The following is a 24,575-nucleotide window of genomic DNA, read 5'->3' on the forward strand; positions in this document are numbered from 1 at the left end:
GGGTAAACAGCAGAGTAACCACATTGTTGGGAAAGAATATAAATACACTCAACATCAAAAAACTTTCAGAAAGTGTTCTAGTATTACTAGACCTAAGAGAATCCATCCTGGAGAGAAACCTTATGAATGTAATCAATGTGGAAAGGGTTTCATAAAGAGCAGCCATCTTGCTGTACATCAGAGAATCCACACTGGAGAGAAACTTTATGAATGTAGTAATCAGTGTGGAAAGTCTTTCAAAGTGTGCAGCCAGCTTGTTGTACATCAAAGAATCCACACTCCAGAGAAACCTTATCAATGTAGTCAATGTGGAACAACTTCCATTCATAGTTCCAATCTTGCTGTATATCAGAAAATTCACACTAGAGAGAAACCTCATGAATGTAATCAATGTGTAAAGAGTTTCAGAGACCATGCCACTCTTGCCGTACATCAGAAAATCCACCCTGGAGAGAAACGTTATGAATGTAAGAAATGTGTAAAGGGTTTCAGACAGAACATCACTCTTGCCATACATCAGAGAAACCACACTGGAGAGAAACCTTAAAAATATTATCAATGTGGAAAGTATTTCACAGTGTGCAGCGATCTTGCTGTATTTCAGAGAATCTGCACTGGAGAGAAACTTTATGAATGCAATGAATTTGAAACGGTTGGATTTCTCAAGTTTCAAGAATACCAAAATGGTGTCCTCTCCAATTACCCTTGTTATTTGTGGGTCTTCCTCAAAAATGCAATTATGAAAATTCCTTCAATAAGTCATCTACCAATCCTCTTTTTTTATAATTTTAGTTTTTTGCAAGGCAATGGGGTTAAGTGGCTCGCCCAAGGCCACACAGCTAGGCAATAATTAAGTGTCCGAGGCCAGATTTGAACACAGGTACTCCTGACTCCAAGGCCAGTGCCCTATCTATTGTGCCACCTAGCCACCCCTACCAATCCTCTTTTGAGAGATCTTTGAGAGATGAATTTCTAGCAGAGATGATCTGGGAAATATGACTTCTTTATATCTTGTAAATTCTCCCCAAATATACAGGTTGGGGAACGGCTAGGTGGCGCAGTGGATAGAGCGCAGACCTTGGAGTCAGGAGTACCTGAGTTCAAATCTGGCCTCGGACACTTTCTAATAACCTAGCTGTGTGGCCTTGGGCGAGCCACTTAACCCCATTGTCTTGAAAAAAAAAACCTAAAAGACCAAATATACAGGTTGAAACTTTAAGATATATAACAAACTGAAAAGTAAAAATAAACTTATTTCCAAGAAGGCCTTTACATTTTCACCAAGTGAAAATATGATTCTTATGAGTGTCCAGTGGATAGGTCAATCCACACACAGTATATATTCCCTACCTGCTGTTTAATCTGATAATACTGTAATTTATTATTAAATATTTTTGATCAAAAGTTGTTCTATCAACTTTTAATTGAGGTTCTGTAAGTCTGGAATGTTCACCTCTGCCCTTATACAAGGTCTTTATCTCTAGATTAATCTGAAGGCAGGCTTTGTGTGAAAAAGATTAACCCTCTAATTTGTATCAGCAAGATTAATTTTTAAATTGTGTAAACAATCAGAATAAATCATCCTTGCATGGGAGGAAACTATTCTGGTTATCTAGATAAGATACTGAATAAATTCTCATCTTTATGACATTTTTGCAGAAGAGACAGTATTCTTGGGCCAATTGGACCTTATAAGTTCTGATATAGAACAGACATTATGGATGGGTTAGAGATTCATAAAGTAATCAATGACATCTTCATGTACAAATGTGTAGCTGAAGCAGCCGTAAATCGGCTCTCCTAGGCCCATCTTGCTCCCCGACCCTAAGTCTCCCTAAGTTTCGATTTTCTATAACAGTGTCAGTTCTCGATAAACGAAACCTAAGGACCAAGTGTTTGGGAAACATCCTGTTAGACAAACAACTCTAGATCATGGGGAACTCAGCTGCTGCATGTCCCCACTCAGCACCTCGTTAAACCACAAAGAAAAAAATCCCCCTGGTGGTTTTCAGACATAAAAAGACTGTGCTGAGAGCAGCTGGGGCCAGTTCTTGACTGAGCCCCAGCATGCTGGTTAATAAATCCTCCTGCTTTTGCATCAAGTCTGGCCTTCTGTGGTGATTGGGGGTCTCTGTTGGTCCTGAGGGGCTTTTCGGCCCTAACATAGCCACTGGAATAGTTGGCTGCCAAAAGTTTTATGATCCTTTCTTAAAATTCTATGTATAGTATTCACTTAGTGCTGTTTTGGTATTCTCAATGTCACATTCCACAATGGGGTCTAGTAAGGTCCTAGAGAATTAAACTTCATTTATAAAACTAACTTTGTTATTTGAATTTTCTTTAGCTTAAGGAAATGATAGCAAACACTGTAAACTATCCTTTTGTAGAAAATGTCCACTGGAAACTTTCAGAAGCCTAGAAAGTCATCTAAAAAGCTACTTGAAATGATTAATAAATTCAGCAAAGTAGCAAGAGATAAAGTAAAGCCACATAAACCATCAAAGGTCCTGTATATGAACAACAAAGCCCAAGTGCAAGAGTTAAAAAGAGACATTCCATACAAGGTAACTTGGGAAACTACCTCCTAAGACAACTGGATGAACACAATTACAAAGCACTTCTCAAACAAATCAAATCAGATCTACACAATTGAAAAAATGTCAGGTGCTCATGGTTAAGATGATCTAAAACAAAAACAAATGGCCACTTCTTAGTACAAAACAGTTTTCATTTTCTTAATTTTGTCCTATAATCATGATGTACAGAACCATCCTCAAAATGGTCGAGAAGGCAGCCCAAGGGGGTGTTCTTAGATTGAGAAGACCCCATTACCAAAAGGGGTTTCTAGAGCCCTGGAGGAAAGATCTCAGTGCCTGTCCCCTCCCCAGGCTAGCTAGACAAACAAAACACATCTTACCTTATAAGGTCTCTTGTTCAAATCGCCATAGGGCTTGGAATAGAGGCTCAGCAGAGGCAGGATATGTACTAAGCCTAAGAATCCTGAGTCTCAGGGCCCTGGAACTTTTCGGGGGCCAGCTCCCCAAAGAGGCATTAATCCTAAGCTTTTTGGATCCTGCTGTGTTGGCTGCGGATTGCCTTCTCAGCAACATGTAATGTTGCAACCTTGCTGAAACCTCCAAAAGCAAGGAGACCAAAATTTGATAATGTTTGAATTGGAGATCCTTTAATACCCAGGGGCTCCCTGGGGCATCAAGATCACCCAACTCAGAGAGTGGCTCAGTGTTCAGAGGATAGGGTTTTTATAGCATTTTTCTGGGGGGGGGGGTATTGTGAGCAAGCAGGATACAGAAGCTGAGATAGCAGTTAGATATATTTCCTTGTCAGACAATTGCAAACTTATGCAAAACAGATGGCTTAGTATAGATAGGAGGCCAGTAAAGGATGGAAGTGGGTCAGGGTCTTTATGTCTTAGCATGTTTCCCATAGCAGTCACATACAGGCTTCCCACAGGTTTAGGGCCAGTGGAATTTAATCTTATGGTTCCAGCTGCATGTATAGAGGGAAGGGGAGGCCGGCCTTGAGAGGAATCAGGAATTTGCGGATGTGACAAAAGGATTAGGTTAACAGTGTTTTGTAAGGCTCAGATAAAGTTATGGTGTATCTGGTGACTCCCCAGAGCATCCAATATTTGTCCTGTCAGTATGTTCCCAGACCTAAAGGCGCCTGGCCAAACTGATATTTCTGAGGAATTTCTTGGGGTCCAGAAAAGTGTCAAGGACCCCTTTTATGCGGGGATTTCACAGTTAATATGTACTTCAAAGGATCAGATGAAGAAACTAAGGCTAGTCAGCCTAGTAAAGGAAAAGAATGGGGGGGGGGGAGAGAGGACAGAAGACTTGGTGGCTAGCTTCAGGGATCTGGTGAGCTTTCATGGGGAAGGCGGATTACTGTCCACTTCCAAAGGGGAAGATATAGGATTCGTGGTCAGTAATCTCAAGGAAGGCACGTCCCCTCCGAGGTGTCCGGCTCTGCGAGGCCACCATGACGAGTGGAGGCAGCGGGAGAGACAGAAAGATGTGGAGGGTGGCCATCCCAGGCCTGGCCAAACAGCATGCCCAGAAAGAAGCCCTCTTCGATCAGAAACAATCCTGGGCCTCTAAACTCCATGCCAAAGCAATGCCTGTCAGGTTGGTCGTCTCTGGGAGCCCCTGATCCCCCGTGACTTCACCCTTCCTAGGGAGACTTTGGGGACAAAATTTGGGCAGCGCCGAAACCAAAGAAGGGGGTCCTAGGCTTCAAGGTGTCCATCAGTGGGGGAATGGCTGAACAAAGTGTGGTCTGTGTGTGTCAGGGAGCACTCCTGTTCCGTCAGGCAAGCCTGGATGCCGAGCCAGAGAAAGCCTGCCCTCCCCGGCAGCAGCGTGGGGCTGAGGGGCTGACGACTCAAGTTCCCCGTCAGAGGGCACCGGGGTCTAGGGGTGACAGGGCTCCGGGAAGGGGGGCGCTGCTGCGCAGACGGCAAGCAAGCGGGGCTGCACCCCCAGACTGCCGGGGCCGCAGAGGCCGGCGGGGTCCAGGGCAGGTGTGGAAGTTGGGCGGCCCTGGGGGGGCGCCGCCGCCTGAAAGCGGAGAGTCTCGGGCTCTCCTCCGTCCCATCCCGGCCGCGCTGCGCCCCGGCACGCTCCGGCTGCGGCCGGACAGGAGCCGCGGGGCCCGGGGGCCGGGGGGTGGAAACCTGCGGGAAGAAGGGCGGGACCGGAAGCGGCTCTCCGGGGGCTGCCATTGGTGGGTCCGCGGCCGCTCCCGCCTACCAGAGCGCGGGGCAAAAGAGAAGCCCCGCCCCTTCCTGCTCAGCCTGCGTCCGGTCTCCCACCCGGAAGCGCGGGGCGTCTTCCGTCTCTGCCTTCATCCTCTTGGAGCGCCGGGGCCTCCTGTGTGAGCCAGGTAGGGGCCCCCCACCCCCCGACGGAGCCCCAGGGGGTGGCGGCACCCCTTCCTTCAGATCCGGGGGTTACGGAAAAGGCGCCACCCTGCTGCTCCTCTGCCTTTTTGTGCCCCTGATTTCCGGGGGCCGGGGCCCCCTCCCCTCCGTGTCCCCCCCCACCCCAGCCGCGGCCGCGGGCCCCCCGGGGCGCCGGCCCCGAAGCTCCGGGAGAATCGCCCCGGCGTGTCCGCGTCACGGGGAGCCGCAGCCGGGCGGCCTCGGGGTCCCGGATGTGCTGGCGCGCCCCGGGGGCGGGGGGGACCCCGGCGCGGGGCCTCCCGTGCCCAGTTCTCCCCTTGTCCCCACGCGTGTTCTCTGGCTTCTCCCTCTCGCCGCCGGGGTTGCTGGTCACGGACGGCAGTGCCCGTGGCCTAGGCGGCTCCGGTGTTGTAGTCGATTTTACCGGGTTCTCTAGAGTGAAAGTTGTGCTTCCTCGCTGCCTATTCGAATTCCTTCAGTTCCTTTTGCTCGTCTTATTGCCTGAGCTAATGTTTCTTTTTCTATTTTAGGGTTTTTTTCCCAAAGCAATGCGGCCAGATGACTTGTCCAAGGTCACACAGCTGGTAAGTCCCAAGTGTCTGAGATGGGATTGGAACTGAGGTGCTCCCTCCGCTAGGCCACTAGCAGCCCCTCAAGCTAGCATTTGAACACAATGTTAGATACTGGTGGTCTTACTGGGAAGGCTAAGTTCATCCCCGTTACACATAATGCTTCCTGATGCTTTCAAGCCATAGTGGTTATCACATGAAGGCAAACTCCGTAGCCCTCTGTTCTCTAGTGTTTACATTGGAATGCTTGCTGTCATTTTTCCAAGGCATTTTCGGTATTTATTGAGATCATCCTATATTTTCTGTAATTTTGTTATTCGCACGGTCCGTTAGGTTGATGGTTTTCCTCATTGAATTATCCGTGCCTGCTGGTATAAATCCTACCTGATCTTGCTGTATTGTCCCAGTAATAACTTGCTGCCATCTCTTTGCTAAAATTTTCTTCAACATTTTGCAACCACATTCATTAGGAAAAATCGCCCATCATTTCTTGTTCTGTTTTGGCTCTTTCTTGTTTGGTTATCGGCACCGTATTGGGGTCAACCCCAAATTGGGAAGAAATCATTCCCCTTTTTTTACAAAACTAGTTTCAACAATTAACTTTCTACAACAACTTTCCTGGCTACTTTCCTTGCACAAATTCATATTCAATCTAGAATCAATAGCCTGGCCCCCATAAACGGGATCCAAGGGACCACAGTGTCCCTCTTCTTTCATAGAAAGTGCCGACCAAGAGTCCAGAAGAGCTGAGCCTAGATATTTCCTCACTTAGGATAAACAAGTGCTCAGTGATCTCAACCCTATGTCCTCAAGAATGAGTTATGTCCTTCAGAGCTCTCCTCCCAACTTGCCCAGTTAAGACTCAGGTTGAAGGATTTTCCTTGACCTTCCATTGCTACAAGAAAGAGGCTGGAGGAAGAAGAACACAAGTACTGGGGGGAAAAGTTCTGTGTATGTGCTGGGGGGGGGGACTATATAGGTTTAAAGAGAGCAATAATATGTACAGAATAGAAAAAAAGTGAAATTGGATTTTTTTTTTTCAAAAATCTTTTATGCTAAGGGACAGCCCAGAATGTCAACAGGGCAGGGCAGAAATTGGGATGGGAGTGAAGAGTTAATCTGTAGATCCAAAGAGCCAGTCAGTCCAAAACACAGTAAGAGTCAGGGCACTGTTGTTACTACTGCATTCAATATCAGGCCAATTTTTATAAAGAAATGTAGGTGAGAGATGCTACCAATTTTGTAGATGGTCCTCCATGTCTATGGATATGGCCGCACCAATTGATGCTGATCTTTGACCTGGTATGATTTTGTGAAAGTGGTTTTGTATTTTATAATATCCTTTAAAATATTAATTTATTTTTTGTCACCATTTCACCAATAACATCTAAATATTACCATCGTGTATGTTGTTTTTACATTTGAAATTCAAAACATCTATAGAAATATATGCAACTTGGTTAAGAATCAGTTAAAGGTGTTGTTTTAAAAAACATCCTGGGAGCAATAGTTTATTGCTTATTTTTCTTTGAATACAGATCAGAAGTGAGCCTATTAATAGAGATAATTGCTTTTATAAAAATCTTGCAGTCCAAAATTACTATAATTTTACATTTTATTTAATTGTGGATCATATAAAATAATTGGATATTTACCTGCCAATGACAGAAACTATATGAAAATCATTAAAAACACCTTTCACACCCATAGAGTCAGAACTAAACAGTTGGAAATTGGTCAATTGTTCATGGATGGGGCAAGTTAATATAATAACAAGAACAATGCTATCCAGATTTATGCACTTACTCGGTGCCATATCAGTCAAATTACCAAAGATTATATTAAAGAGCTAGGAAAAAAGATGAACAAAAATTCATCTGGCCCAACGGAGCGAAGAGTCTTAAGGGAATTAATTTTTAAAAAATGCAAAGCAAGGAGGTCTAATTGTACTAGATCTCTTTATAAAGTGGTTATCCTCAAAATTGTTGGGTGTAAGTGGAAGCTAGGTGGTGCACCAGCCCTGGAGTCAGGAGGAACTGAGTTCAACTGGGTCCTCAGTCACTTAATAATTACCTAGCTGTGTGACCTTGGACAAGTTCACTTAGCCCCATTGCCTGACAAAAAACAAGATTTTCTTTGGGGTCAGCTAGGTGGCACAGTGTATACAGCACTGACCCTGGAGTCAGGAGGTCCTGAATTCGAATCCATCTTCAGACACTTAATAGTTATCTAACTGTGTGACCTTGGGCAAGTTACTTAACCTCACTGCCTTGGAAAAAAAGCAAAAAGAAATGTTTGGTATGAGCTAAGAAATATATCAGTAGAACAGATTAGGTACAAAAGAAACTGCTGGGTGTAGTGGAAAATAATGAGATAGGAAAAAGGCATGGACCAACAATCTCTCACACCCTCTCCAAAAATCCAGTTAAAATGGGTCCATGATTTCCATAGAAAAGGTGATACCACAAGCCCCTTAGGAGAGCATGGAATAGCTTATCCATCTGTTCTACAGTGAGGAAAAGAGTTTGTGACCAAACAAGAGACAGAGAACATTATAAAATGCAAAAGAGATCATATTATTTATATTAAATTTATAAAGCTTTTTGCACAAATAAAAATAGTGCTATCAAAAACAGAAGGAATGCAAAAAGCTGGGGAAACCATTTCTTACAGTTAGTGTTTCTGACAATAGACATTTCTGAAATGTAGAGAAGTGAGTTTAATTTATTACATTCTAAGTCATCCCTTAATTGATAAATGATCAGATATGAATGCGTAGTTTTCAGATGAAGAAATTAAAGCTATCTATAGTCATATAAAAAATGTTGTAAATCACTATTTTTTTTTCAGGTTTTTGTAAGGCAGTGGAGTTAAATGGCTTGCCCAAGGCCACACAGCTAGGTAATTATTAAGTGTCTGAGGCCAGATTTGAACTCCAGTACTCCTGACTCCAGGACTGGTACTCTATCCATCATGCCACCTAGCCACCCCCTAAATCACTATTTCTAAAAAATTTTTTTTAGGTTTTTGCAAGGCAAACGGGGGTTAAGTGGCTTGCCCAAGGCCATACATCTAGGTAATAATTAAGTGTCTCAGATCGGATTTGAACCCAGGTACTCCTGACTCCAGAGCCGGTGCTTTATCTACTATGCCACCTAGCCACCCCTATTTCTTTTCTTTTTTTTTTTTAGATTTTTTTTTTCAAGGCAGTGGGGTTAAGTGGCTTGCCCAAGGCCACACAGCTAGGTAATTATTAAGTTTCTGAGACCAGATTTGAACCCAGGTACTTCTGACTCCAGGGCCGGTGCTTTACCCACTGCGCCACCTAGCCGCCCCTGCCACCCCTATTTCTTAAAAATTTAATCATTTGTTTTGAATTTTACAATTTTTTCCCCTAATCTCGATTCTTTGCTCCCCACCCCCCCACAGAAGACAATCTATTATGCTTTATACTGTATCCATGGTATACAATGATCTAAGTTAAATGTGATGAGACAGAAATCATATCCTTAAGGAAAAAAAGTAAAGTATAAGAGATCAAATTTGCATAATACGGAAACTTGTTTTTTAATTAAAGGTAATAGTCTTTGGACTTTGTTCAAACTCCACAATTCTTTCTCTGGATTCAGATGGTATTCTCCCATCGCAGATAGCCCATCTGGTTTGGTTTTTTTTTTTGCACGGCTGGAATGAGCAAGTCCATCAAGGTTGATCATCAACCTCATGTTGCTGTTAGAATGTACAATGTTCTTCTGGTTCTGCTCATCTCACTAAGCATCAGTTCATGCAAATTCCTCCAGGCTTCCCTGAATTCTCAACCCTCCTGGTTTCTAATAGAACAATAGTGTTCCATCACATATATTCCACAGTCTTTTGCACTGGTCCACCACTATTTTTGAACCAGTACCAGACAGTTTTGATGACTGATGTGTTATTATTATATAGTTTTTAGATCTAGTATGGCTAAGCCACCTTCTTTTTCACTGTTTTTCATTAAATCCTTGGAAATTCTCCACTTTTTATTTCTCCATTTGAATTTACTTACAATTTTTTCTCATTAAATAATTTATTAGAATTTTGATTTGTAGGGCACTAAATGAGTAGTTTAATTTGGGTAGAATTGTCATTTTTATTATATTAACTTGGCCTATCCATGAGCAGTTGATATTTACCCAGTTATTTAAATCTGAGTTTATTTGAGTGACGTGTGTTGTTAATAGTTTTCAAAAAGTTTCTGAGTCTGCCTTGGCAGGTAGACTCACAGGTATTTTGTATTGTCTAAGGTTACTTTGAATGAGATTTCTCTCTTTCTAGGTGTTTCTGCTGCATCTTCCTAGTTATATATTGAAATTTTGAGGATTTATAAGGGTTTATTTTATATTCTTTGACTTTGCTAAAGTTGTTAGTTATTTCCATCAATAAGCATTATATACAATGGGGATAGGCTAGAGACATTCCCAGTAAGTTCAGGGGTGAAACAAAGATGCCCATTATCACCACTACTGTTCAATATTGTATTAGAAATGTTTAACTTCAGCAATTAGAGAAGGAAAAAAATTGATTGAATTGGGAAGGAAGAGACAAAACTCTCACTCCTTGTAGATGACATGATGGTGTCTCTAGAGAATCCCAAGAAATTATCTAAATCATTGTTGATTAGAGAAATGCAAATTAAAACAACTCTAGGGCAACTAGATGGCAAAGTGGATAGAACACCTGCCCTGGAGTCAGTTCAATAAATTATCTTCCATAAGAAAGTTGTTTGCAGAGAGTCAAATGTACAGAAGGCTTTCTTTTTTTTTTCTTTTTAGGTTTTTGCAAGGCAAACGGGGTTAAGTGGCTTGCCCAAGGCCACACAGCTAGGTAATCAGTAAGTGTCTGAGATTGGATTTGAACCCAAGTACTCCTGACTCCAGGGCTGGTGCTTTATCCACTGTGCCACCTAGCCGCCCTTATCCACTCTGCCACCTAGCTGCCCTCATTTGACTCTCTGAACTGATGGCATCAGTCAATAGTAGAGGTTATGAACCCTAACAATGTAAAATCCTCAAAAATACAGGGTTTAAATGCAATGACAGAAAATATCAGTTAGATATTATAAATTTTACTCTTTTAGATCTTACCTCTAAGCTATAGGTAAAGGTAATGAGGCTACATTTGAACTCAGGTATTCCTGACTTCAGGGCTGGTGCTGTATCCACTGTGCCACCTAGCCACCCCTAAGAGTTGGCTATTTCTACATAAACAGAGAATTGTGAAAATTCTTTCCCTTCCTTGTGGCCTGATCATCAAGATTGCTCTATAATAAGTAGCCGAAATGCTGGTCAAAGACTCTTGTTCTTTTCCACCTGGTCTCTTCCTGGCAGGATCTATCTCCCAGCATCTGGCTCATGCTCCTCCTGAGTTTGTAATTACCATTCAGAAAGATGTCCTGGCCTTTTTAATTTCTTATCTGGGGGCAGCTAGGTGGTGGAAGTGAATAGAGCACCCACCCTGGAGTCCGAAGGAACTACATCAAATTTGAACTCAGACTTAGTTATTACCTTAGCTGCATGACTTTAACCAAGTCACTTAACTCCACTGCCTTGCATGCCCCCCCCCAAAAAAATTTCTTATCTAATGTGTAAAAACTCATTACTGTCTAATGAAATCAGTCTTTTATCAGAAGTACAATTTTGATTATCTTATTATACTTTAACAAGGGTCATTCTGATCCAATTATATCTAATTCTGTGAAAGTATAATTTAGTCCAAGTTTTTACAGCGATACCTGGTCAGAGGTTGATGCTAATTAGCTATTGGGAGGAATGGAACTTCTGCTCCTTAGACTTTGAAAGGAAGACTTATCCAGTCCTCCGTATTGCAGAAAAGAGTTGCAGCCCTTATAATTTGAAGAGCCATTCAGGTCCTCCTTCAGACTTGGAAAACAAGGACTTACCCTGGCCCAGGTACTTAAACATAAAAAAGTTGTTATCTCCTTCCTGGAAAATAGCATCTTTGAAGGATGGTTCTCTGCTCTCAAGCAATAGAATGGTCTCCCACGAAGTTACAGTTTTGTTTACTCTTGATACTTGAATTCTGTTCCCCTTCCCTTTCTTCCTGTTGGAATGGTGAATCTTAATTTTTAGATTAAAAATAAAGCAACAGGAAATAATAGGATGGGGCCACTAGGTGGTTAGAGCACTGTCCTCTAGCATACTCCTAGAGTCAGGAGAACCTGAGATCTAATCTGATCTCGGACATTTAATAATTATGTAGCTGTATGACCTTGGAAAGGTTACTTAATCCCAATGGCCTTGAAACCCCACCCCCCATCCCCAAATAATAAACAAAAGAAAATGACAGGTTCTGCATATAGTTTTCTCATCTAATAAATTAATCAGATCCTCCATTGGTAAATAAAAGTGCCATTGATTTGGTTTATGATTCTCTAACCTGTCCATAAGGTCTGTTCTCTATCAGAACCAACAGCGATCCAGGTAATAGCTGGACCCCATTTTCTTTCTAGTAGTCTTGTAAGCTTTCGTCCTTCATCTGTAGAATAAAATCAAGCAAAACAACATGATAGGTTTTATAGGAAGTTTTCTTGTCTAAGATAAAGGGTATTGAGGACTGTAGAAGGAGTTCAGGGAGAGGTCAATTTGACTCCCTCTGAGCCTAGGTGACCCTCCTGCATAAGTTTTCCTTGGATCGCTTTTTTATCAATATATAAAAAAACTGCTTGCCTGATAGAGACACATCTGTTCTTCCTGAGAAAATGTTGAGCCAAGGGTCTGAGCCTTGAGCATAGCCTGGGACTTTCTGACTTGTTTTTCTCCTATGTTAATGATGTGGTTTTCCTCTTTAAAAGTCTCTCCAGTGACTGGAAAAGGGTAAAAACATCACTTGTACAAAAATATTCATAGCAGCCCTGTTTGTGGTGGCAAAGAATTGCAAATTAAGTGAATGTACATCAATTGGGCAATGGTTTAGCAAACTGGTATATGTATGTCATGGAACACTATTGTTCTATTAGAAACCAGGAGGGATGGGAATCCAGGGAAGCCTGGAGGATTTGCATGAACTGATGCAGAGCAAGATGAGCAGAACCAGAAAAACACTATATACCTTAACTGGGGGTGATGATCAGCCTTAATGGACTTGCACATTCCATCAATGTAACAGTTAGGGAGAATTGTGGGCTATCTGCAATGGAGAATACCATCTGTATCCAGAGAAAGAATTGTGGAGTTTGAATAAACACCAAAGACCTTTCCTTTAGAAAAATAAAATTATCTTATTATGTAATTTTGTGATCTCTTATAATTTATTTTTCTTCCTGATGGATATGATTTCTCTTATCACATTCAACTGAGATCAATGTATACCATGGGAACAATGTAAAGACCACAGACTCCTTCTGTTGGGGGTGGGGGGAGGGAAGCAAGAATGGGGGGAAAATTGTAAAACTCAAAATTAATAAAATATTTCCAAAGAAAAAAAAGTCTCACTGGTGCTCTAATTAAATGGATTTGCTAGATTGCCCTCCTAGCAAGCCCACCTTTGTGTACCCATCTCACTTTTCTCCTGAGCAGCATTAATCCCCTTGCCAGAAGTGGGGAAGGGGACACAATAAAGGGAGCCTGTCTCCTGCTTTATCAATATGGTCTTTGTCTAATTGTTGATTGAATTAGGAAAGTCAGACCTGCAGGTGCACCTAGATGGGCCCAGGTTAATGCACAGAGACCAAGTCAGGCTTCAGATTTTTATCTGAAGAGATATAGACCTACTTCTCAGTCTTAATTTCACTTTTGCACTTGGCTGCAAAGGAGGGCAGAGGGTCAGTGAAAAGGAGAGTTCTGATCAGGATCCACTGAGACTGATCTGATCCCATCTGGGGGGCCACTACCTTTAATCTTTCCTGATTGCCTCCTGGATCTTGGTGAAGGGGACTGGGATGGAAGGAGAGACTTAAGAGGGTGGGACCAGCTGCTCTCCAAACCTCATTCTACCTTTTGTCTTTCTCCTTTCCTTAGAGTCTCTCCCCTGAGGAGAGAGCCAGTTACTGTGGGCCCTAATCTCTGTATATATCCCTATAGGTCAGCCTCTTGCCCAGGAAGTAAAAGAAAGACTTCATCCTTTCTGGGATCCTTCTCCCTCCTCAGCCCAATCTGCATCGACCCAGGCCTGGCCCCAGCAGAGAGACCAGAGCAGAGGGAATGGCCCCTGGGAGACATAGCCCTCCACCACAAGTAAGTGCAGTGTGTCCACAGATCAACATCAGGGGGAGGGGAAGGGTTTGATTAGAGAGAACCAAGCCCCAGATAGAATCCTCAATTGGGGTTTTTATACCTATTGGCTATCACAATGTAGCAGCTTCTTGAGTTCAATTATTGCCTGTGGAGAATCGGGTGTAAAAAAAAATAGAGATTTATTAAAGAAGTTACAATACTTAAGAAAAGCCTGGTGGATTGCTCATTCATCTTGGCAGGTCAGCCGGCAGGCTCAGCTGAATTCTGGAAAGGAAGAGAGAGGGCAGGCAGGCCTGAGACTTGGGTGAACCAGGTACATGATGAAGCCTATGGAACTCCACATGGTTTAAGGAGGAGCCAGAGGAAGGCCTATCCTTCTAGAAGGGAGGCCAGAAGGAGCTAGAGAACTAGGAGCTTCAGTGCTGCCTGTTAAATAACCCTCCATTGTAGGCTAGACACAGGGTGCAACTTGAGAGTGGTCTTTTACCCTTGGAGCAGGTGACTTCCAATGGCAATCTAATTATTAGTCATTCCTGTCTCAAGGTACTTGGTGTCCATTTGTAATACATCATTTCCTGCCTGCCAGGGTTCAGGCCAAAGTTAGGTGAATGAGGAAATGGGGGATAAGATACAAGCTACAGGTTCAACAAGAGACAGGATACAATCAATAGTATCCAAGAGAGGCAAAATCTGAAGAAGGGAACCTCCACCCCTTTTAACAGATTTTGTTTCTGGGAATTCACAACTCTGCATCTTTTCCCTGTATCAAAAAGAGAGGATCTAATAATTCAACTCTAAATGACTGCAGGATTTCACTATACAATATGATTCCATAAACAAATTAGCACAGAAGTTACAGTATACCTCTCAGATTTCCATTTAGGGAAGAATTCACAATCAAAGGCATAGGAAATGTTGTAAAACATAAAATGGGGGCAGCTAGGTGGCGCGGTGGATATAGCACATGCTTTGGAGTCAGGAGGACCTGAGTTCAAATTTGACCTCAGACCCTTAATTACATATCTATATGACCTTGGGCAAGTCCCTTGACCTCATTGCCTTGAAAAAAATAAAAAAAATCAAAATAAAACATGAAATGACTTATTTTGATTATCTTAAATGGTTGTTGGCCACATAAAACTAACATAAACAATATTAGACAGAAAAGTGAAATCTGGGAAACAAATTTTTACAAGTGTCTTATGATAAAAATGTCATTTATCTAAAGAATAGTTTTTCATTTTTTATATATGAAATAAAACAACTGTTTCCATGACATAATCAAACATTTAATTGCATATAAAATATCAGAAACACTATGTAAGGCTTTATCATTCAAATTTCTTTCCCCTTGTCTTTTTTCTTCCCCCCCTCTTCTCTTCAAAGATGTCTGTCCCTATACACAAATAGAAATTATATGTGTACTATTATTTCATGAATTCTTCCTATCAGTTCTTTCTGTGGATCCTGAAAGCATCTTTTTATTTAATTTGAATGTTAATAATCTTTCCCCTCAAAGTCATTCTTCATACAATATTGTTCTACTATCTACAATGTTCTGGTTATATGCATTTCACTCTTCATTTTTTCATTCAGGTCTTTCCATCTTTTCAAAAAATCACTATGTTCATCATTTCTTATACACATTCCATTTGAATCTTATCCCACAACTTGTTTAGCCATTCCCCAATTGATGGGCATTTCCAAAATATCCTGTTCTTTAGAACACAAAGAGAGCTGATAAGAATATTTGAGATCACATACATTCTGTGCCTTCCCTAATCATTTTCGGGAAACAGAATTTGTAGAGATATTCCTGCTTCCTATTGCCAGTTTTATTAACCTTTGGGCATGCTTCCAAATTGTTTTTGCAAATGGTTCTACAATGTTGGAAGGGATGTGGGAACTCTGGGTAACTAATGCATTGTTGGTGGAGCTGTGAACTCATCCAACCTTTCTGGAGAGCAATTTGGGATTATGCCCACAGGGCAACAAAAATGTGCATACCCTTTGATCCAAAAATACCACTACTGGATCTTTACCTGAAGAGATGATGAAAAAGGGTAGCAACATCATTTGTGCAAAAATATTCATAGACTCCTTGTTTGTGGTGGCAAAGAATTCAAAATTAAGTGAATGTCCTTCAAGTGGGGAATGGCTTATGGTGTATGTATGTGATGGAACACTATTGTTCTATTAGAAACTCAGAGGGATGGGAATTCAGGGAAGCCTGGAAGGAATTGGATGAAATGATGCTCATCTAGTTGAGCAGAACCAGAAGAATGTTGTCGACCCTAACAGTAACATGGGGGTGATGATCATCAACCTTGATGGACTTGCTCATTCCATCAGGGCAACAATCAGGGACAATCTGGGGCTATCTGTAATGGAGAATAGCATCTATATCCAGCAAAAGAATTGTGGAGTTTGAACAAAGAACAAAGTCTATTATCTTCAGTTTCGGGAAGAAAAAACCCCATTATCTCATTATGCAATTTTGCTACTCTTACACTTTATTTTTCTTCCTTAAGGATATGATTTCTCATCATAATCAGCTTAGATCAATGGATCTAATGGAAACAATGAAAAAACTAACAAACTGCCTTCCATTGTGGGGGAGCAAAAATAGGAGGGAAAATAGTAAAACTCAAAATAATATCTTTCCCAGCTAGGGGGCGTAGTGGATAGAGCACTGGCCTTGAAGTCAGGAGTCCATGAGTTCAAATATGGCCTCAGACACTTAATGATTACCCAGCATAATCACATACCATAATTTAATCATTCCCCAATTAATGGGAATTCCCTCAATATTCAGCTTCTCACCACAAGAAAAGAGCTTTTATAAATATCCTTATGCTTGTAGGTCTTTTTCCTTTGTGTTTTTCATCTCTTCTGATGGTGGCACTCCTAGGTCAAAGGGTAGACATGGTTTTATAGTCCTTTGAGCTTAGTTCCATATTACTCTCTGGAATTGTTTAATTATTTCAGAACTCCTCCAACCATGCACATTATTATCTAATTTTACCAACATTTGTGACTTTCTCTTTGTGAACCATTAACTAAGCTAATAAATTGTTCTAATGTCCATTTCTAGTACACCAGCCCTGGAGTCAGGAGAACATGAGTTCAAATGTGGACTCATATACTTAATAAATAGCTAGCAGTGTGACCTTGGTCAAATCACTTTACCCCATTGCCTTAAAAAAAAGAAGAAAAAAATATCCATGGATAACTTTGATAACTTCATTTGAAAATTTCATATCTTTTGATCATTTAAACATTTGTGGAATGGCTCTTGATTTTTATAAATTTGACTTGGTTCTCTGTGTTTGAGAAATGAGCTCCTTGTCTGACATTCTTGGTTCAGTTTTTTGTATTTAACTTCTATCTTGTTCCCCCAACCTCACAACCTCATTTATTATATTCTCTCTCTCTCTCTCTCTCTCTCTCTCTCTCTCTCTCTCTCTCTCTCTCTCTCTCTCTCTCTCTCTCTCTCTCTCATCCTTTCCCTCCTTGAAAGGGTTTTGCAGCTGACTGCTACTCCTCACAATCTTCCCTCTCTTCTCTCACCTCTTTCATCCCTTCCTTCCATCTCCTTGCCTGCCTAGTTTCTTCTGTGGTAAGATAGATTTCTATACCCAAGTGTGTATATGTGTCTGGGTATGTCATGCCCTGTAGGGCCTTTGGCTAAGATCAAGTAGTATCTGTAGTATCTTTTTTCTATCTCTTTCTGCTGTATCTTGCTAGTCATTTATAGAAATATTGAGGATTTATCAGGGTTTACTTTATATCCAGCGACTTTGCTAAATTGCTAATTATTTCTGCTTGGTTTTTTTAGATGATTTTTTGGGATTCTCTAGGTATATCATCATGTCATCTGCAAAGAGTGAGAGTTTTGTCTCTTCCTTCCCAGTGTTAATTACTTCAATTTCTTTTTCTTCTCTTATCACTGAGGCTAACATTTCTAGTACAATATTGAATAGTAGTAGTGATAATGGGCATCTTTGTTTGAATCCTGATCTTATTGGGAATGCCTCTAGTTTATTCCCATTGAATATAATGCTTGTTGACAATTTCAGATAGATACTGCTTATTCTTTTTTTGAGGATTTTATTTATTTTTAGTTTTACATTTCTTAACCTAATCTTCCTCCCCCCCCCAAGTCATTCTGTTGGTCTTTACATTGTTTCATTGTTATATGTTCATCTCAGTTGAATGTGATGAAGGAGAAATCATATCCTTAAAGGAAGAAAAATGAAGTGTAAGACATAGAAAAATTACATAGTAAGGTTACATTTTTTCCCCCCTAAATTAAAGGTCTTTGATCTTTGTTCAAACTCCCAAGATTCTTTCTCTGGATACAGATGATATTCTCTATCACAAATACCCCCAAATTGTGCCTGATTGTTGCACTATTGGAATGAGCAAGTCTACCAAGGATGGTCATCATATCCATGTTTTTGTTAGGGTGTACAATGTTTTTCTTGTTCTGCTCATCTGGCTCAGCATCAGTTCATCCAGATCTTTCCAGGCTTCCCTGAATTCCCATTCCTTCTGGTTTCTAATAGAACAATAGTGTGCCATCACATATGTATTCCACAATTTATTAAGCCATTCCCCAATTGGTGGACATTCACTCAATTTCGAATTCTTTGCCACCACAAACAGGGCTGCTATGAATATTTTTGTACAAGTGATGTTTTTACCGTTTTTCATAATCTCTTGATGGTATAGACCAAGTAGTCATATTGCTAGATCAAAGGGTATTCACATTTTTGTTGCCCTTTGGGCATAATCCCAAATTGCTCTCTAGAAAGGTTGGATGAGTTCACAGCTCCACCAACAATGTATTAGAGTCCCAGATTTCCCACATCCCTTCATTTCCCACATCCCTTCCAACATTGATCATTGTCCTTTCTGGTCATATTGGTCAGTCTGAGAGGTGTGAGATGGTGCCTCAGAGATGCTTTAATTTGCATTTCTCTAATAAGTAATGATTTAGAGCAATTTTTTATGTGAGTATGGATAGCTGTGATTTCCTCATCTGTAAATTCCCTTTGTATATCCTTTGTGCATTTGTCAATTGGGGAATGACTTGTTTTTTTGAAAATTTGACTCAGTTCTCTGTATATTTTAGAAATGAGTCCTTTGTTAGAAATATTACTTGTAAAGGTTTCTCAATTTATTACATTTCTTTGATTTTGATTACAGGGGTTTTGTCTATGCAAAAGCTTTTTGATTTAATGTAATCAAAATTATGTAATTTATTTTTAATGATGTTCTCCATCTCTTCCTTTGTTATAAACTGCTTCCTTTTTCATAGATCTGACAGGTAAACTCTTCCTTAATCTTCTAGTTTGCTTATAATATTGTTCTTTATGTCTTGATCCTGTATCCATTTTGATCTTATCCTGGTGTAGGGTTTGAGAGAGAGTCTTTTTCTTTTTTTTTGCAAGGCAATGGGGTTAAGTGACTTGCCCAAGGCCACACAGCTAGGTAATTGTCTGAGACTGGATTTGAACTCAGGTACTCCTTACTCCAGGGCTGGTGCTGTATCCACTTCCCAATTTTAATTAATTCGATTTCTTTTTCTTCTCTTATTGCTTAAGCTAACATTTCTAATGCAATATTTAGTAGTAGTGGTGATAATGGGCATCGTTTTTTCACCCCTGATGTTATTGGGAATGCCTCTAGCTTCTCCCCATTGCATATGATGCTTGTTATGGTTTCAGATAGATACTACTTATTATTCTAAGGAACAATCCATTTATTCCTGGACTGTCTAGTGTTTTTATTGGGAATGTGTGCTCTATTTTGTCAAAAGCTTTTTCATCATCTATTGATACAATCATATGGTTTCTGATAGGTTTGTTATAGATATAATTAGTTATACTAACAATTTTCCTAATATTGAACCAACCCTGGATTCCTGGGATAAATCCTACTTGGTCATAATATATAATCCTAGTGATAACTTGTTGTAGTCATTTTGCTAAGATTTTATTTAAGATTTTTGCATCTATATCCATCAAAGAGATAGGTATATAATTTTCTTTCTCTGTTTTAACTCTTCCTGGTTTAGGTATCATCACCATATTGATGTCATAGAAAGAGTTTGGCTGTTAGTCTTTTAACTATTTTTCCAGTGAATTTATATAGAATTGGAACCATTTGTTCCTTAATTGTTTGGTAGAATTCACTTGTGAATCCATCAGACCCTGGAGATTTTTCTTTTAAGGATTTTTTTTTTTTTTTTTTTGGCAAGGCAATGGAGTTAAGTGGCTTGCCCAAGGCCACACAGCTGATCAAGTATTAAGTGTCTGAGGCCAGATTTAAACTCAGGTATGCCTGATTCCAGAGCTGGTGCTCTATCCACTGCACTACCTAGCCACCCCTGGAGATTTTTACTTAAGCAGTTCAATAATGGCTTGTTGAATTTCTTTTTCTGAAATAACATTGTTTAGGTATTTAATTTCCTCTTCATTTAACCTAGGCAACTTATATTTTTTAAATATTCATCCATTTTACTTAGATTGTCAAATCTTTTGGCATAGAGTTGGGCAAAATAATTCTGAATTATTACTTTAATTTCCTCCTTATTTGTGGTGACTTCACCTTTTCATTTATTATACTGGCAATTTGATTTTTTTTTCTTTTTTTAATGAAATTGACCAGAGGTTTATCAATTTTATTTTTTTTTATAAAATCAACTCTTGGTTTTATTTATTCATTTCTGCTTTTGATTTTTAAAATTTCTTTAATTTTTAGAATTTCTAATTTAGTATTCAATTGGGAATTTTTATTTTATTCTTTCTCTAATTTTTTAATTGCATATTCTTTCATTGATTTCCTCTTTCTGTAATTTATTCACGTAAGCATTTAAAGATATACTATATCCCCTGACTGCCACCTTGAGTGGATCCCATAAGTTTTGGTATGTTGTTTCATTATTTTCATCATCTAGGATGAAAAAATTGATTCTTTCTATAATTTGTTGTTTGATCCACTCATTTTGTAAAATGAGGTTATTTAGTTTACAATGCCTTTTGGGTCTATTTCTTCCTGACCCAATACTGCATACAATATTTATTGCATTTTGATCTGAGAAAGATGTATTCACTATTTCTGCATTTATGCAATTGATCATTAGGTTTTTATTCCTTAGTACATGGTCAAATTTTGTTTAAGTGCCATATACTGCAGAAGAAAATGAGTATATTCCTTTCTATCCCCATTCAATTTCCTCCATAAGTCTATCATATCTAGGTTTTCTTTTCTTTCTTTTTTTTTAAACATTTTCATGTGTCTCTTGAGCCTCCTGTTTGATGTCCAGATTTTCTATTTAGCTTTGGGCTTTTCATCAGGAAATGTTTGAAGTATCCCATTTTGTTAAATGTTCATCTTTTTCCCTGAAAGAGAAGATTCAGCTTTGCTGGATAGTGGGTTCTTGGCTGCCTTCCAAGCTCCCTTGCTCTTTGGAATATCTCATTCCAGACCCTTCCATCCCTTACTTAATGTTGATGTGTCCAGGTCCTTCATAATTCCTCCTGTGGCTCCTTGGTGTCTACATTGTTGTTGTTGTTTTTTTCCTTTGGCTGCTTGCAAGATTTCCTCTTTTATCTAGTACTTCTAGAATTTGTCCACAACATTTTTAAAATTTTTTATTTTAGGGTCTCTTTCTGAAGGGGATGGATGTATTCTTTCAATAACTATCTTGCCCTCTGGTTCCATGATACCAGGTCAGTTTTCCATCTCTAAATCCTGAAATATTAAGTACAGGCTATTTTTCTCTTCAATGTTTTCAGATAATTTTTATGTTATATTTCCTCGATTTATTTTTAAGTCAGTGGTTTTGCTGATGAGGTGTTTGCCATTTTTCAGTTTTTTGGTTGTTTGTATTTTTTTTAGGTTTTTTGCAAGGCAAATGGGGTTAAGTAGCTTGCCCAAGGCCACACAGCTAGGTAATTATTAAGTGTCTGAGACAGGATTTGAACCCAGGTACTCCTGACTCCAAGGCCGGTGCTTTATCCACTACGCCACCTAGCCGCCCCTTTTTGGTTTTGTTTAACAGACTTTTGCTGTTTCATGAAGTCAGTAGTTTCGACAGACTGCATTCTTTTTTTTTTATTGCTTTTATTTTATTTTATTGATTGTCTAGACTTAAGAAAGTGATGGAGAAAATATTAATGATATAGATCAAATTTAAAAAGAGAACTGGTTGTTTTTTTCTTTTTTCTTTTTTTTTAACTTAAATTTATTTTTTATTAAAGATATTATTTGAGTTTTAGATTTTTCCCCCAATCTTGCTTCCCTCCCCCCCCCCCCCACAGAATGCACTCTGTCAGTCTTTGTTTCCATGTTATACCTTGATCCAAATTGGGTGTGATGAAAGAGAAATCATATCCTTAAAGAGAAGTCTAAGAGGTAACAAGATCAGACAATAAGCTATCTGGTTTTTTTTTTCTAAATTAAAGGGAATAGTCCTTGTACTTTGTTGAAACTCCACAGCTCCTTATCTGGATACAGATGGTACTCTCCTTTGCAGACAGCCCCAAATTGTTCCCGATTGTTGCACTGATGGAATGAGCAAGTCCTTCAAGGTTGATCATCACTCCCATGTTGCTGTTAGGGTGTACAGTGTTTTTCTAGTTCTGCTCATCTCACTCAGCATCAGTTCATGCAAATCCCTCCAGGCTTCACTGAAATCCCGTTCCTCCTGGTTTCTAATAGAACAATAGTATTCCATGACATACATATACCACAGTTTGCTAAGCCATTCCCCAATTGAAGGACATTTACTGGATTTCCAATTTTTTGCCACCACAAACAGGGCTGCTATAAATATTTTTGTACAAGTAATGTTTTTACCCTTTTTCCTCATCTCTTCAGGGTATAGACCCAGTAGTGGTATTGCTGGGTCAAAGGGTATGTACATTTTTGTTGCCCTTTGGGCATAGTTCTAAATAGCTCTCCAGAAGGGTTGGATGAGTTCACAGCTCCACCAACAGTGTAATAGTGTCCCAGATTTCCCACATCCCTTTCAACAATGATCATTATCCTTCCTGGTCATACTGGCCAATCTGAGAGGTGTGAGGTGGTACCTCAGAGAAGCTTTAATTTGCATTTCTCTAATAATGATTTAGAGCATTTTTTCGTATGGCTATGGATTACTTTGATCTCCTCATCTGCAAATTGCCTTTGCATATCCTTTGACCATTTGTCAATTGGGAATGGCTTTTTGTTTTAAAAATATGACTCAGTTCTCTGTATATTTTAGAAATGAGTCCTTTGTCAGAATCATTAGTTGTAAAGATCTTTTCTCAATTTACTACATTTCTTTTGATCTTGGTTACATTGGTCTTATCTGTGCAAAAGCTTTTTAATTTAATGTAATCGAAATCATCTAATTGGTTTTTGGTAATGTTCTCCAACTCTTCCTTAGTCATAAACTGTTCCCCTTTCCATAGATCTGACAGGTAGACTAGTCCTTGATCTTCTAATTTGCTTATAGTATTATTTTTTATGTCTTAAGTCCTGTAACCATTTGGATCTTATCTTGGTAAAGGGTGTGAGGCGTTGGTCTAATCTAAGTTTCTTCCCTACTAACTTCCAATTTTCCCAGCAACTTTTATCAAAGAGGGAGTTTTTATCCCAATGGCCAGACTCTTTGGGTTTATCAAACAGCAGATTACTATAATCATCTCCTGCTTTTACACCTAGTCTATTCCACTGGTCCACCACTCTATTTCTTAGCCAATACCAGACAATTTTGATGACTGATGCTTTATAATATAATTTTAGGTCTGGTAGGGCTAAGCCACCTTCTTTTGTACTTTTTTTTCATTAAGCTCCTGGCAATTCTTGTCTTTTTATTTCTCCATATGAATTTACTTAGAATTTTTTCTAACTCGTTAAAGTAATTTTTTGGAACTTTGATTGGTAGGGCACTAAACAGATAGTTTAGTTTTGTTTCATGTGGTAGATGGGGAAGAGATCAGGAGACTTTACAACTGTGCCTGTCTTCTCTCCGCCATCTTGGCCGGAAGTTCTCCATTCTTTTTTGAGAGAAGAATTTTCTTCATTTACCTTTTGAAACTCCTTTTCCAATTCGTCATTTCTATTTTTGAAAGAGTTTTCCATGGGGCGGCTAGGCGGTGCAGTGGATAAAGCACTGGCCCTGGAGTTAGGAGTACCTGGGTTCAAATTTGGGTCTCAGACACTTAATAATTACCTAGCCATGTGGCCTTGGGCAAGCCACTTAACCCCATTTGCCTTGCAAAAACCTAACAAAAAAAAAAGGAAAGAGTTTTCCATTTGACCAATTGAGATTCTGAAAGAATTATTTTCTTATTTCATTTGTCCTATTGTATTTTCTAATGATGTGATTTCTTGTTGCAAGATATTAATCTTCTCTTGGGCTTTTTTTTTTCTCAGATTTTCCAATTGAGTTTTAAACTTACTGATTTCTTCAGTGAAGTATTTTTGTGCTGGAGTCCAAATCATATTCTCCTCAGAGGTTCTAAGTCTCTCTGAGTTAGGGTCTTTTTCTAGGAATTTTTCTGTGGGCCTTTCTTCCTAAGACCTTGTGTTGGGGGAGGGGCTGGTTCACAGAGGTTTGATTTTGACATCCCTAGAGGCTTTACTTATGGATTGTTATATCTCCAGCTGACCACTAGGGCGTGCTGATTTACTTTTCCTGGAGTCTCTGTAACCATGATTGAGGTCCTCTCCCTTGGCCTAGAGAGGGTATAGTTGAAATTGCTGAATACTTTTATCATTGAACAGTGGTAGGCTTTGCCCTAGGGCAAGATAATTGCTCTCTGTATAGCTGAAGTGGCTTTATTGCTTTCA

General features: G+C 39.8%; 1 protein-coding gene across 1 annotated transcript in view; it reads left to right on the forward strand.

Moving 5' to 3' along the window:
- Positions 1-4,831: 4,831 nt before the first annotated feature.
- The window catches only part of LOC141512451 (uncharacterized), a 72,480-nt gene continuing 52,736 nt past the window's right edge, over positions 4,832-24,575 (forward strand). Inside the window, 3 exon segments of the mRNA XM_074221408.1 lie at positions 4,832-4,905; positions 5,455-5,508; positions 13,572-13,724. Of these exon segments, the coding sequence (XP_074077509.1) occupies positions 13,692-13,724 (33 nt within the window). The 5' untranslated portion in view covers positions 4,832-4,905; positions 5,455-5,508; positions 13,572-13,691.

The sequence above is a fragment of the Macrotis lagotis genome, chromosome 1 (genome assembly GCF_037893015.1).
Source record: "Macrotis lagotis isolate mMagLag1 chromosome 1, bilby.v1.9.chrom.fasta, whole genome shotgun sequence".
Taxonomy (NCBI): domain Eukaryota; kingdom Metazoa; phylum Chordata; class Mammalia; order Peramelemorphia; family Peramelidae; genus Macrotis; species Macrotis lagotis.